This window comes from Tupaia chinensis, unplaced genomic scaffold, assembly GCF_000334495.1.
Source record: "Tupaia chinensis unplaced genomic scaffold, TupChi_1.0 Scaffold000502_1, whole genome shotgun sequence".
NCBI lineage: Eukaryota > Metazoa > Chordata > Mammalia > Scandentia > Tupaiidae > Tupaia > Tupaia belangeri.
Genome location: NW_006160014.1, coordinates 357,744 through 373,354, shown reverse-complemented (window position 1 = coordinate 373,354; position 15,611 = coordinate 357,744). Strand labels below are relative to the sequence as shown.

Below are 15,611 nucleotides of genomic sequence, written 5' to 3'. Positions count from 1 at the left end.
CTTTCCCTAAGACAGGCCCCCCCACCCCCGGCCCCGCATTAGGCTCCACTTACCGAATCATTGTGGGGTAGAGCTCCCCCGTGTACAGGAAGATGCAGTTGAAGGAGGCAGCCAGACAGCCCTTCCCCAGCACAGCAAGGGAGGTTCGAACAATGAACTGATCTAGAGACAAAGGAGGGCACACAACAGGAGCTTGGCAGTGGGGGCCTAGAGGAACTGACCCCCCCCATTCCTTCCAAGAAGATGGGTTATGTGTGGGGCTGGGGCTAAGGATGAGGAGCTGAGGTGCTCATGGTGCTCACCCTGAGGTACCACCCCATTGACCAGGATGCAGATGCCCGCCAGCAGCAGAGAGGCCATCTGAGCAGGCCGGCGACCCAGGGTGTTGATGACAAGGAAGCACACCAGCTTGGCAGGCAGGTCCACGGCACCAAAGATTACCTGGATTATGTAGAGGCTGACCCCAAAGCCCTGCAGGTCCATGACCAGCCCGTAGTAGGCAAAGCTAGTGGCAAACCTATGGGGAGGGTGAGGGATATTGCATTTGTTAGGGAGGGGTGAGTTGTATGCGGTACCCTGCTTAAGAAACTGGGATCTATCTTGGCTAATATTTCTTCATACTTAAAAAATATTTTTTTGCCAGAGTATGTGTGCGCTCATCAGAGAGAGAGACAGAGAGAGGGAGAAAGCACCCTAGTGGGGTGTGGCCACAGTGCAATCTCTTCTTCTTTGCTTCTCCATCCATTCGGGATTTAGACCATAGGCGCATATGTGCCTAGTGTGTTTCTATGTCACTGTGTCCAGGCTTTGTACCTTATTGTCGGCCATGTGGAACCCAGTTCCTTAAACCATTTAGCCATGGGGCTGGCCCTAACTTCCTACTTAAACTGCATAGTTTAGGTAAATATTGGAATAATCTTCCAATATTCCTCAAATCCCCAGTCCTTTAATAATTAGATTCCAGTGTATGAGGAATTTTCATGTAGTCGCCATGTAGAATTTACATAGTTTTAATCTTTCTCTTACTACTGATGCCGGACTGAGGGAAAGCAGATAGATTTATTGAAGTCAAATATTTAGGGTCAAGGTTTTAGGAGAGGCTGGAACTGTCTGGGACCTGACTATGCTCCTGGGACGAGTGTTGTGCTTCTTCAGATATCAAGAGTCCATGATGAAGCTCAGGTTATTGGTTAGGGCCCCCAATTTAGGGTAAATTCCAAAATGAAAGGAAGAATTTGGACCAGTAGGTGGCATGGTGGTTAAGGCATTGGACTTCTACGTGGCTGACTATGGCTTGAGTCTCAGACCTGGAAGCTTGCTTTCTCAGTTTTTCTCTCTGTCTCCCTCTGGTGAGCACCTGTGCCCTGCATCAAATGAAAAAAAAATAATAATAAAAAAAAAGGAAATAAATAATTCTTTTTTTTTTTTTTTTTTTTTTTTTAGATGCAAGGAATTTACTGGTAGGGTTATTCCTTCTGAATGCACTTAATTGTCATTGGACTTCTAAGATGATGGGAAGGAAGGTGGAACGTAAGAAGGACAGTAGGGAAGGTTGCAAAAGGAAAGGAATATATTTTTACCTTATGTCAGCCTTGGTAAGAGTACCTTTGGGAATGACTTTTAGTCACCTTCCTGGGCCTGTGTTTTTGGAAAGCACCACCATGCCAATAAAGTCTCTTGATTTGCAAGCCAGACTTGGCTCCGCCTTTATAATGTAATCCTACTGACTCCACAACTCGTCCTGATGAGATGTTTCCATGTTGGAACAGGGTTGGTGAAAGGAGAAGGAGGTGGGAGAACTAATGTTCAATTTGGTGACTGGGACTGGGTGAGATAGAAAATTTCTGGTTCTTTAGGACTCTCTCTGGCATGGCATTACTGGTCCTCATGGAGGTTTTGCTGAGTTTTCCTCCCTCTCATCTGGCTTCTGCCACTCATTGCATCTACTTCCTCTCCAGCTAGCCTTTTGTCTCTTGTTCTGTCTGTCTGCCTATCCATCATTCTGCTTGTCTGGGCCTACCAGAGCATGGAGAGGCAGAGGAAGAGGCGGCGAAGGGCGGGGCAGCGCAGCAGCTCCAAGGCCGAGGCCTGGCCTTTGCCCATAGTCAGCTCCTTCTGTAGACTGGCCCGGAGCACCTGCAGGCAAGGGCAGAGCTCAGGACCTGGACTCCTCTCAGGGGCTCCTCCCACCTTAACCCCTTTCTCAGAGAAGTCCTCAGGGTCCTGGGTTTGGGATTGGAGCTCTGGAGGGATGTCATAGGAGGTTTCCAGGAGCTTCACCTCCATGCTCAGCTTGGCCCCCTCTTCTTGCTTCCCATTGATCCAGGCCACTCTCTGCAGGGCCTTCAGGGTGAGATCCAGCCTCCCAGAGGAGGAGTACCAACGGGCTGACTCGATGAAGAACCTGGGAGGCAAGTGGGGGTGGGTATCAGCATGGCTTCAGTTCCCTGACAACTGGGCTGGGGCTAGGGGCTGGGTATCCAGGGATGTTATTTAATGTGGAGAACTTAGGGGCCTTGTCAAATCCCTTTCTTCAGGACCATGAGGCCATGCCCAACCAAGCCCAGAAGCTGAGCTCTTGGTGCTGGTTATGGGAGCAATACAGGCTGGAAGCCTGGGAGATGCCGGAGAGCTGGAGACTCTGGTGCAAAGCCTTCTCCCCACAGCCTCAGTTTCCCAACCTGTCACACTGAGGTTCTAGACTGGGTTGACTGTTTTTGACCTTCTCTGATTCTGTGGGGTGGAATGTGTACTGAGCTGTGAAAGATGTCCTATCTGTTGCAGGCCTTTGGGTTCCTGTGATGCCTCCTCCCACCCTGGGCCCCACGTACCAAAAGTAGATGAAGAAGGCAAAAAAAGGTGCAGAGACCAGCAGCTGTAAGTGGCGCCAGTGGGGCACTGCATAGGCCACGCCAGCCAGGAGGAACTGGCCCACGCTGTAGACATAGCCGATCAAGGTGCCCACGTAGGCTCGTGTATGAATGGGCATCCACTCCATATCTGGAAAGAGGGTGAGGACAGGGTGGTGCAACTAACTGGGCTGTTGGGCAGGTAAAGATTCCCTCCCTTCATCTGAACCTTGGTCTTCCCAAGGCTCAGTGGAAGATACTTCCAGTGAGGTTGTAGGAGGACTTTTGATGGAAATAGGGATGAGGAAGTATGTTCAGAGTTCCCATGAGCTTCCCCTTCCACACTCCTGCTGTTTATTATTATTATTATTATTATTATTATTTTCCTCTACAGCCTACTGTCTATTTTCCTCTTCAGCCTACTGTCCTGGTTAGAGCACCCCTTCCCTTCAGATCACCTCTGGCCACTCAGTCTATCCTTGACAGCACCCACTCCTCTCATCTTTCTCAGCCCTGGGCTGGATTGCACCCAGTGATCACGGCAGCCTAGCAGAGGCAGTGGCTTTTCTCTATCCTGGAGGATTGAGGTAGGAGTGGTACCACCTCTGTACTGTTGTCTGAAGAGGCCCAGCTTGGTTCCTGGTGGGCTCCCAACTTGGGTGTGGAGCAGGGACTTAGATACTTAGGTTGGACTTTGGGATTACATTCCTTAGGTGTCCTTCCCAAGTCCTAGCTCAGTCCCATTTAATTCCTTTAGTCCAGAGAATCTCAAATCCTTGGATTCCCTTTTGTATTTGAGGGATAATGTTGGGTAAACTCTCCCCCTTCTCCCCTGCCTTAGGATCTTCATCTGAGAAACAGAAAGGGGAGTTTATCTATCAGAGGGTGCACATGGATGATCCATGAACAGACCGTACTCAGTCCATAAGTGTGCTGGCTTACCCTATGTTTAGAAATATTAGAGTTAATAGAAAACACTGAAAATCTGGGCCATTGGGCCAGCCAGTGACATGGTGGTTAGGGTCACTGGATCCCACATAGCTGACTGAGTGGTTGAGTCCTGGACCTGGCATCTTGAAAAACATGCCGGGCCCATGTGCGTGCCCAAATCCTGAGAGAGGAATGGAGGAGAAGGGTGTGGCCATCCCCTCTCCCCGGAGGGCGCAGGGGAAGGGAGAGGGTTCTCACTGCCCCCCATACCCACCACCATCTCTCTCTGGCCCTCATACATGCTCTATAGCAAATTTAAAAAACAAACAAACTGGGCTTTATTACATGAACTAAACAGGAGAGAGGAAGACCTGATAGCCCTAGAGTCTCCTGGCTGGAGGAGCTGCATGTCTGTAGCATCTCTGGAAAGGGTGTATTTCTCCTTTGGATACATACATTCTTCACCCTGACTAATGCCTCTTGACTTGCTAACTGTATAACAATTGAGTTTGCAATCCCATTTCCAAATGAGAGGTGAGAAATGTGTGCCTGAGAAAAAGGATGTTACATTTGCCAGCAGGACAGATCCCAGGGAGAGGCGGAAGGGCAGGCAGGGCTCAAGAGGAGTGGGCTGGGAGAGGAGGCAGGGAGGGGACTACTGGGTAGGTGGTCAGAGGGGAGTAGTAGGTGAGCATCCCTTACTCAGAGTCATGCAGTTGAGGGCGATGCCAGCCAGAGACATGCCTGAGAGGAGCCGGAAGGCACAGTAGACAGTGAAGTTGGGTGCAAAGGCCGCACAGGTCCCTGACACGGCTGTCTGCAGGTAGTTCAAGATCAGCACCTTCCTGCGGCCCAGCCTGTGCAGGGGAGGGAAGACCTGCTGCAGGGGCCTGAGGACCGATGGGGCCAGGATGGGTCAGGAGAGGAATGCTTGCCCTGGGTGAGTTCCCCGGGCTGAGATTCTTTAGAGGACCTGTGAGATATTATGAGGCTGGTGCTGTGGGTCCACAAATCAGCCCCCGCTGAAAATGCCAACCTCCCACCCAGGCCCCCTGAGCCCAGCTGAGGAGCCTCAGGTCCTAGCCCGTCCCCGGGGCCCTTCCCAGGACTGACCTGTCTGCCAAGTAGCCAAACACCATGGCTCCGAGTAGCACCCCCACCATGTACAAGGACTGGGCCAGCTGGCGTAAGGCCCTGTGAGAGCACACGAGGTCCCACTGTGGGGGAGGGGAGCAAGAGTCAGGCAGGGGTAGCCCCTTACTCTCCTTGGGTTGGTCCTTTGGGATCCATGACACCCTTTCCCCCTGACGTTTCTTTTGCTCTTTGTCTCCCTGGTCTTAGGAGCTAAAAGCACTTTTAATTTTCTTTTTTGTTAGGAGCTCTCACATCCACCTTTTCCACAAAGGCTACCGTATTTTCCCTTCTCTCTCTTTCTTCTTTCCTTCTTTCTCTCTCCCTTCCTTCCTTCCTTTCTTTCTTTCTTTCTCTTTTTCTTCTCTCTCTCTCTCTCTCTCTCTCTCTCTCTCTCTCTCTCTCTCTCTCTCTCTCTCTCTCTCTCTCTCTCTCTCTCTCTCTCTCTCTCTCTCTCTCTCTCTCTCTCTCTCTCTCTCTCTCTCTCTCTCTCTCTCTCTCTCTCTCTCTCTCTCTCTCTCTCTCTCTCTCTCTCTCTCTCTCTCTCTCTCTCTCTCTCTCTCTCTCTCTCTCTCTCTCTCTCTCTCTCTCTCTCTCTCTCTCTCTCTCTCTCTCTCTCTCTCTCTCTCTCTCTCTCTCTCTCTCTCTCTCTCTCTCTCTCTCTCTCTCTCTCTCTCTCTCTCTCTCTCTCTCTCTCTCTCTCTCTCTCTCTCTCTCTCTCTCTCTCTCTCTCTCTCTCTCTCTCTCTCTCTCTCTCTCTCTCTCTCTCTCTCTCTCTCTCTCTCTCTCTCTCTCTCTCTCTCTCTCTTTCTTTCTTTTTTTCTTTCTTTCGTTCTTTCTTTCTTTCTCTTTTTCTTCTTTCTCTCTCTCTTTCTTCCTCCCTCCCTATTTCCTTCCCTTCCTCCTTTCCTTTCTCTCTCTCTTTCTTTCTGTTATGAGATAAAGTGTACGTGGATGTGGGCGTGCACGCATGGACACAAGAGACACCCTCAACAGGGTCTTGTCACACTGTGATCCCCTTCTCCCAGGAGCCGAGGCATATGTACACCCAGCGTATGTTTAGGTTGACTTGGAATCAAACCTGCAGTCGGCCACGTGACTTGGCATTGCATTGTGGAATACCTGCGCCATCACGGCTGGACAAAGGCCCCCATCTTGAATCCTGACCAACTTTCCCTATATTCCCATCATGGCCCCTAGGGAACTTGAGACAGTCTCTCTCTCTCTTTCTCTGTCATCTGTCTTGGAGGAGAAGGCACACAGAGGGGGAGTCCCAAGTACTCACCTCAGTCACGATGGTGGAAGGGAAGGAGCTGTTGTCATAGATCCAGCCATTGGTGCAGGGCTCTGTGTCCCCCGTGCCATTGGCCTCTGTGCCATTGGGAGATAGGAGTCCCCACTGGGGGGAGGTGAAGTGGAGGCAGGACTCGGGCTGCCCCCGATGCCTGTCCCGAGGCAGCCAGGCCTCCAGTCCCCCATCCTTGCTGAGGTTGGCGTTGGCAGGTGGGCGGCAATGGTGGGAGGGGATGGCAGCGGTGAAGTTCTGCAGGGTGTTGTGGGAGGCCATCAAGAGCAGGGGGAGGACCACCAAGGTGACCTGGATCTGCTGAAAGCGGCCGACGCCCCCCACCTGCTGCAGGAGGTCATTGAAGGCCATGGGGCCAGGCCTGGCCAAGCAGCTGGAGGCTGAGGACTTCCAGTCCCAGGACCTCTGTCCGTCTGTCTGTCTGTCTGCCTGCTGTCCAGATAGGGGCTGCCGTTTCCTCTGCAGCTGAGTTGCTCCTAGAGTTGAATCTGAGCTGGCTTTGTGTGTGTGTGTTGAGGGGGGGTACAGCAGCCTGTGGGCTGCCCCTCCTTCTTCCCTCTCTGTTCTGTCCCTCCCTTTCCCTTCAGCTTTCCTACTTTGGGGGTTGGGGACAGCTCAGTTTTCAGGGTCTGCTGTACTCCTGACCCTTACGGGGCAGTTTTTAATCCTTGGCCTGGAGGGAATGAGTTAAAGTGTGACTTAGTATCAGGAGGATTAACCCTCTGAGGATTCCTTGTGTCAATGGAATTTCTCCAAGTGGGTATAAAGGGCAGGAGAGGGTAGACCGAAGAAAGAGCAGAGAGAGGGGTTGTACTGGGAGGGCCAGCCCGGGCATCTGGGGGACAGAGTGGGACCTTTTCATCTTCCTTTTACTGAGGAGACTAGGCTCTGGCAAGCGTGGTGTCCTAAGGGGTTTCTGTTCTTTTCAGTGGACAAGATCCAAACAGTCCGTCTTAGGGAAGGGTTGCCAGAGAAAATATAGGATGCCCAGTTAAATTAGAATTTCAGATAAATGAGTATTTTTTTTAAAAGCCTGAGTATGTCCTAATATTGTATAGGACATGCTTACACTGAAAATGTTATTTGTTGACTTGAAATTCAAATTTGACTGGGTAGCCTACATTTTTATTTGCTAAATTTGACAACTTGGGTCTTTGTTCTTTTGGAGATAGCTCACCTCTTACAGGACCATGGTTTTATTCTATTGGAAGAATTAACAGAGGCCAAGGCAGGTTTAGAGCAGCTAAGACCCACAGCATACATGATATAGGGTGATTTACCAGTCCTCAGCTTTTATCTTCTTGCTTATCCTGACTCGAATTTTCCCATTTGTCACATTGTCTTTTGTCCATAAAGTTTATATTTTTTAACAATGAGCTGAACTTACTTTATCTTAAGCCACAACTCTAAGACAATTACTTGAATTCCTGCAACAGTTTGTTTGTTTGTTTGTTTGTTTGTTTATTTATTTATTTATTTATTTATTTATTTTTTAGAGAGAAATTTTGGCTATAGGGTGCATGTACTCACTGGAAAGACAGACAGAGAGACAGAATGTGAGAAATCACCCCCTGCAGGGGGCATGGCCATGCCACAATCCCTTGTCCTCCATTCTCCTCTTGGGATTTTGGGCACACACACAGTGTGCCTGGCAGGTTCAAGCTGCCGGGATTTTTTTTTTTTCTTTTTGGAGAAGTTTTTGCTATAGGGCACATGTGCTTGCCAGAGAGAGAGACAGAGAGACAGAAAGTGAGAAATCATCTCCTGGGGGGGGATGGCCATGCTGCAATCCCTTCTCCTCCATTTTCCTCTTGGGATCTTGGGCATGTACACACATGCGCCTGGCATGAGTTTAAGCCACCAGGTCCAGGACTTGAACCATGGTTGGCTACATGGTAGTTCAGTGACATAGCCATTACATTAACTGCTGGTCCCTGCTGGGTTTGAACTCAAACCATGATCAACTACATAGGAGTTCAGTGACATAGCCATTACGCCATCTGCTAGTCCCTCTCCAAGAGTTTTTTAGCTCTCATGACCAAGGCAGTGTCTAGCTCTGATTGGATGGTTTTCCATGGGATATGATTGGTTAAATCGTGGATTGGGGAATGTCAAAAGAGCAGGTCACAGCTTTTTGTTTTTAATTTGTATATTGGATATTATGTATAACATGGTCTACTGGAATCCAAACCCTCACTTTACACTTTCTAGCTATGTAACCAGGAGCAAGTTAAAAAATGTTTTGCATCTCAGTTTCCTCCTTTGCAAGATAGGGGTAATAGTAATGCCTGTTGCATTGAGTTGTTAGAGTGTTAAATGAGCCAATACAAAGGCATTTCAAAGAGTCTGTGGAAAAATGGAATTAAGTACAAGTTGGCCCAGCCCAGTCCATTATATGGTATCCTAGAGTACAGTGCTGGATTGAGATCCTAGGGTTGGCCTGAAAATACACCAGATATGCTTGCAGGTGTTCAAAATCCTGAGGAACTGGAAGGCTGGGGAAAGGAGATCATGATATGATAAGACCCTGACAAGGTTGCCTTTTCTCTTCTTTTTCCTTTTCTCTCATGTGGGTACACATACTCTCTCTATCATTAAAAAAAAGTATGAATTTATTTTGGTGAAAAAAATTTTGAAGTCTGTGCATAGTTTTTTTTTTTTTATAATATGTTTTATTTGTAAACATTTTGAAGACCCTGCTTACAGATAAGGAACTTACATAGCACCTCCCCAAAGCTCAGTGATTATAAGCTTTTAAAAATTGTTTCTTGGCTGGTCCCATGGCCTAGTGGTTAAGGGAGCTGGATTTCACATGGTCAACCAGAGTTTGAATTCTGGCCCCAGCAGTTTGAGAAACATGCCACATTCATGTGTATGTGTGCCCCAAATCTCAATAGGATGGAGAAATGGAATAGAAGAGATTGTGGCATGACCATGTCCCATGAGGGGAGGGAGGGCTTGCTCCTTCTCTGTTTCTCTATCACTCTTTTTTTCTCTCTGGTGGGTGCACACATCCTCTGGCAATTAAAAAACTTAAAATTTGTTTCTGGTAAAAAGATGAGACCATCAATCACATTGACCAGCATGTTGATTTTAGAAAGAAAATATGCCTTCTTACTTTAAGAAGAATAATTCTTCCCTGGGGGCTATTTTGTCTTGCAAGTGACATTTGGCATGTCTGGAGATATTTTCGGGGTGGTGGTGTTACTACTGGCTCTTAATGGGTAGAGGCCAGGAATGTAGCTGAATATCCTATAATTCCACAACCAAGAATTATCCTTACCCAAAATGTCAATGGTGCTGAGGTTGAGAAACATCAACCAGAACAACAGAGTTATTTTGTATACCCCATATGTGCTTATCCAAGAAAATGGAAGTCATACAGATGACTCTTACCAACACATTTCTTTTTTTCTTTAATAGAGATTTTTGCTATAGGGTGTGCATGCTTGCTGGAGAAACAGAAAGAAACAGAGGGAGAGAAAGCAAGAAATTGCCCCCTGGGGGGATGGCCATGCTGCAAGACCTTCTCCTCCATTTTCCTCCTGGGATTTTTGGGCACTCATGCACACGCGCCTGGTGTGAATTTTCAAGCTACCAGGTCTAGGACTCGAATCACGATTGGCCACGTGGAAGTCCAGTGCCTTAACCATTACACTACTCTCTGGCCCCTCCCACATATTTCTAGAATCCTCATGTTCTCATTTGAGTGGGGCAAATATTTTGCAAGATAGGAAGAAAATTCTCCTCCTTGCTCTGTTGGAGGGGAGCATAGTAGCCTGGCCTTTGAAGTTCTGCAGTTCTTTCTCTGCCCAGGCCCAACTAGCTACTTTTGTCACTAAGCTGGCCAAATCAGGACCCTGCCCTTCCTGTGTCTGGTCTCATCCTCTTCTCTACAACATTCTGACTTGTGTGGAGCTTGCTTTACTGTGCTAGACCTTCTTCTGCCCTTTTGTGATGTGTTTCCACTTAGGGTCTCTAGCATCCCTCTCTGTAACCTGACTCCTGTTGACTGTCTATCTCACATCATCAGATGTATTGGCATATGTTGAAACAATTAGGGTTCCATAGTTTTACAGGAAATACCCTTGGCCTTGTGCAAGTTAGTTGATGCCAAGGGTCATGAAGGGAAGGGCTGCTTCTCAATTCTTCTTCTCTAAGCTGCTGTTAAGGGGAAACCATTAGATGTCTGACTCCTTTCCTTAGAAGTCAAGATGCCTCGTTATAATTTACACAAACTGCACTGTTGTTTATTAAGTTGGGAGGATATTAGTTGTCCATTGAGGCTTGAAGAAATATGGAATCTTTAAACTGGTTCAGGCCTATTTTGTCTGACTTCAAAACTAGGTTTTTAATTACTGCTCTAGAAGTGTAGCCTGCTCACCTAAAAAGATTTTGGAGATTTTCCAGTCTTATATGTATAGAAGAGACTAGAGGAGGCCCAGAGAAGGACGTGACTCTGCCCAACCTCCCCACGCCCACCTAGTGTTAGTTCTGGGCTGGGACTCAGTGGGTGTCCAGATGCCTGACAATATTCTCTGGGCCAAGGTATATAAAAGCCTGTGGCCTGGGGATGCATGGACAGCTGGAAAAATAGCTTGGGGCCATGGGGCCAGTCTCCTGCTATGACTCGATCCCTTCATGTGAAAGTGGGCAGAGTGCTGAGGGCAGTAGGGGAGATGGTGGGCCCCTGCAAGCATCCTCCCTCTCCAAACTGGTGCCCAACCTTCCTTGGAGAAGCAGCTCCCTCTAGCATCTGACCAGCTCCAAGGTTGGCTGAGTTTGGAAAAGGCTCCACTACAAACTTCCAGAGACTGAATTGTGGTTGGTTCCTGGAATCATCTGAGTGACTAGGTCATTCTTTTTCTTTTAGTTTTGCCATAGAGTGTATGTGCTTGCTGGAGAAACGACCATGCCACAGTCTCTTCTCTCCCATTCTCCTCTCAGATTCTGGGCATGCATGCACTCATGCCTAGTGTGGTTTTCAAGTTGCTGGGTCCAGGACTCAAACCTCACAGTTGGCTATGTGGGTCTTGGTTTCCTTATCTTCACAGTGGGACGTTTTCAACTGAGGGATGGCATTCAATCCAGGTGCCTGTGGTTCTGTGGCTCCAGGCCAATTGGAAATCACCAGATTTGACCTCTTCAGAATGAACAGCCTCCTTAACTACTGTGCAACTGGCTGACCCATAACCAGGTCATCCTTTAGCAGCCTCCCAGCTCACGGAAATGTTTTTTGGGTGGAAATGTTGCCATGGCAGATGATTTGCAGAGTTATCCTTTAGAGATCCTTAGGTCACTTTAAAATCGTGATTGGAGCCAGCTCTGTGGCATGGTGAGTAAGGCAGTTAGATGTCACAAAGCTGACTGTGTGGTTTTCATCCCAGACCTGGAGGCTTGAAAAACACACTAGGCGTGTGTGTGTGCGTGCCCAAAATCTTAAAAGGAGGGAGGAGAGATTGTGGTGCAGCCATTCTTCCATGGGAGATGCTTTCTCCTCCCTTTCTCTTTCTGTCTATCTCTGGCAAGTGCACATGCTCTCTAGAAAAAAATTAGGCTTGGACTTCCCTGTGCTGACTGGAATGTGGACTTAGATTCTGGCTGTGTTCATTCTCAAGAGGTCAAATCTGGTGATTTCTAATTCACCTGGAGCCACAGAACCACATGCACCTGGATTGAATGCCATCCCTCAGTTGAAAACGTCCCACTGTGAAGATAAGGAGACCAAGGCCCAGAGCAGGCAAAGGATTTGTCCATGATCAAATGGCAAGTAAGTCAAGAGCTCAATTCTCTTGACTCCTTTGCTCTTTTTACTGAGCTAGCTGCCATAACATACTCTAGATTTTCTAGGACAAGTTCTGATTTTGTATAACTTAGTTCTGTTAAATAAATGGGATTTAAGGCATGGCACTACATATGATTTTTTTTTCTGTAGAGTGAGTGCACTCGCTGAAGAGAGACAGAGAAAGAGAGAGAGAGAGAAAGTGAGAAAGCACTCCCCAAGGTGGATGGCCATACTGCAATCCCTTCTTCTCTATTTTCTTCTCGGACTTTTGGGCATGCATGCACCTGTGTCTGGCATGTTTTTTGTCAGCGAGTTTGGGACTCCAGCTGCGTAGTCAGCAAAGTGGGATCTAGCCATCTGAACCACTATGCCACCTAGCTGGCCCCTTGATTTTTATTATTTTGTGGGACTTTTCAAATAAATAATTTATAAATCAAAGAAAACACCCTTGGTCAGATCACATGCCCTAAGCATGGGTTTGAAATGATTGACTGGAAGAAGTGTCCTCTAGAGTTCAGGGGCCAGCCAGGCACACAGCAACAATCTGAGCAAGGGATTCTGAGCCCAGCTGTGTGAGCTTTGTGCCTTGTGGCCTGGCTACCCTAGCCAGTGGGTGCTGCAGAAATTCATTCAAAATGTGCCATTTGAAATCTGGACACAAGACTAGTAACAAATGAGGTGGCCTTACATGCCTCTTCCCAAGAGGGCTGCTCTATATTGGATAATGATTCACTGATCCAGTTGGAGTCCCTGCTCAGAGGCAGAGAGAAGAACCTGGGGTAACAAGAGGAGCTAAGGCTGTAGAGGAAATAATAGTGATGGAAAGGATTCTAGAATAATGATTTGTGGCTGGCAATGGGAATGGTCATGTTTCAGGTCACTATGAGGCCTGCCCATGTGACTAGGAAGTGCTTGTTGGGTGTCTTCTCCCTTCTTATTGTTTTTTTGCAATAAGTACCCTGAAGCAGCTCAAAAATGGTCATGGACAGGACATCCCAGAAGCCACCCTGAATTCTGGACAACTGAGAGATGGAGAAAAGATGGAGTCAGTATTTCTCATGAGTCCAGTTCATTTCTCTCCAGGTCAAGACTCAGTGAAGTCAAGGAGAGGCATTGTTGGCCCTGTCATCTGCCCGTGTTGGGCTCTTAGCTAGAAACTCCATAGGTAGAAACCACATGCACCTGGCAACTCCCAGAGTGAAGGCTTGGTCCCAGTGGGCAATGTGGCATGGTTAGTTCTAGGTGCCAGCCCCAGAGTATTTAAAAGTTGGCAAGGGGGGAGTCCTGCATCCAAAATGATTACAAACTCTTGGGGCCGGCAGGTGGCGTGGTGGTTAAGAGTGCTGGACTCCCACATGGCCAACTGCAGTTCAAGTCCTGGACCTGGTGGCTTGCTTTCTCACTTTTTCTCTCTCTTGCTCTGTTTCTCTCTCTTTCACTTTCTGGTCAAATTAAAATAAATAAAATTAAATAAAATAATAAAAGAAAAGAAAAGAAAACCCCACTGGTGAAAGCCCATTTAAAAAAAACCCAAAAAACCAAAAAACCAAATGATTACAAACTCTCAATCCCAGCAGTTTCCCATATGACTGAGTGACAGATGGGCTGGCCTGCGGACTCTCTTGCCCTGCTCATTCTCTCCACCTGTCTTGTTCCCCTTCCTTGACATATTCCCCCACTCTTCTATTCATGATTTCTGGGATCTGCCAAATAACCTAGCACTCAAATCTTGCACTCAAATCTCTGTCCTGGGGGCTGCTTCTGGGGAAGCCCATATTAAGACATAGCTGAGACTGAAGTTCAATATATGATATGCTAGGTGTCTAACGCAGGCCCTGGGGAGCCATAGAGGTTTTTTTGGAGGACCTTAAGGCTGTGTTTAACAGAACCAAGTGTGGGGGGTGGGGGTTGGATGGGGGAAAAGTCAAGTGCTAGGCACATGTAAAGGGAAGGAGTCATCTAGGAGTGAAATAAGTTGGATGAGGCTGGATTTCAGGGTACAAGGTAGAGAATATTAAAACTAAAATTATTGGGGGCCAGCTCTGAGGCCTGGTGGTTAAGAGAGCCAATCCCATGTGGCCGACCATGCAGTCTGAGTCCTGGGAGCTAGTGGCTTGAGAAACACACTAGGCCTGTGTGTATGTGTCCTCAAAATCCTGAATGGAGGGAGGAATGGAGGAGAAGGGATTGCAGCATGACTTTCTCTATGGGAGGTGGTGGTGGTGCTTTCTCCTTTCCTTCTCTTTGTAGAGTGCACATGCCCTCTAGCATGTGTGACACACACACAAACACACACACACTACAAAAAGTTAACACTATTGAGGCAGCTTGGGGCTTGATCATGGTGAGCCGTTTTCAAAAATTTAGACTTCATTCCAGTGGGAGGTAACTGAATGGTTGAAGCAAAGGTGTGATATTATCTCTTTCACATTTACTAAGCTCTCTCTCAAATCCCTAAATACAGATTTGAAAATAATTAGCTCTGAAACTGATAAAGCCTTGGAACATGTTTGAGTTTGTGTATTATGGTAGCAGAGAGCCACTGAGTACCTGACTTGAGCAAATCCAAATCAAGATGTGCTGTTTGTTCAAAATATCAGATTTTGAAGACTTAGTACACATTAAAGACTATAAAATATAGAGGGGAAAAAAAGAGAAATGAAGATTTTCTACTGATAATTCAGCCTCCAGCCCCCAAATTTGAGTAGAGAGGCAAGGGCCAGGCCTTCAGGGGACCATCAGTTGGTGTAATGCTATGTCGCTGGACTCCCATGTAGTCGACTGTGGTTCAAGTCCCAGACCCAGTGGCTTAAACTCACGACAGGCGCGTGTGCATGTGTGCCCAAGATCCCGAGAGGAGAATGGAGAAGAAGGGATAGTGGCATGGCTATCCCCCCTGGGAGGTGATTTCTCGCTTTCTGTTTCTTTGCCTCTCTCTGTCTTTCTGGCGAGTGCACGCAACCTATAGCAGAAACCTCTCAAAAACAAGGGGGCTTTTTAAGTAATTATTTATTGGAAGACTCCTCCATGGTTCCTGAGAACTAGTGATTTCAGAGAAAAAAGAGAAATGAAGATTTTTCTACTGATAATTCAGCTTCTAGCCCCCAAACTCAAGTGGAGAGGCAAGGGGCAGGCCTTCAGAAGAAGACTCCTCCATGGCTCCTGAGAACTAGTGATTTCAGGGAAAAAAGAGAAATGAAGATTTTCTACTGATAATTTAGCTTCCAGCCCCAAAACTCGAGTGGTAGAGAGCCCCTCTAGCCTTCTCTCTGCCTCTGTCTCTGTCTTCTCATTTTTTTGTAATTTTTCCTTGTGAGCTGTTCAGTTTTCTATATTTTGCTTTTTTAAAAAAATACTTTTTTTGGTTGTTTTTAATTTTTTTCTTTTTTTGTTTCTTTATTTTTTTTTCTCTCTCTCATTTCCTTTTATTTTTCTTTTATCTCATCACTGTGCTCCTCAATCTCCATTCACTGTATTTCTAGACAAACCTAAGGAAACCATACCCAAACATCCAAATACTATTAAAGTTAACAAATTCCTCAATGTCCACTGAATCTACTGTACAAAGGGATAAAAACAGAATGGCAAAGAGATTCCAGATCACCTCCTC

The 15,611-nt window shown here is 47.2% G+C and overlaps 1 protein-coding gene across 1 annotated transcript in view; it reads right to left on the bottom strand.

Moving 5' to 3' along the window:
- The window catches only part of SLC22A6 (solute carrier family 22 member 6), a 9,499-nt gene extending 2,623 nt beyond the window's left edge, over positions 1 to 6,876 (bottom strand). Inside the window, exons 1-8 of the mRNA XM_006156549.1 lie at positions 6,196 to 6,876; positions 4,893 to 4,996; positions 4,482 to 4,636; positions 2,832 to 3,000; positions 2,281 to 2,404; positions 2,021 to 2,136; positions 303 to 517; positions 54 to 162 (exon numbers count right to left, since the gene is read on the bottom strand). Coding sequence (XP_006156611.1) covers positions 54 to 162; positions 303 to 517; positions 2,021 to 2,136; positions 2,281 to 2,404; positions 2,832 to 3,000; positions 4,482 to 4,636; positions 4,893 to 4,996; positions 6,196 to 6,567 — 1,364 coding nt within the window. The 5' untranslated portion in view covers positions 6,568 to 6,876. The remainder of the gene's footprint in view (positions 1 to 53; positions 163 to 302; positions 518 to 2,020; positions 2,137 to 2,280; positions 2,405 to 2,831; positions 3,001 to 4,481; positions 4,637 to 4,892; positions 4,997 to 6,195) is intronic.
- Positions 6,877 to 15,611: the final 8,735 nt, after the last annotated feature.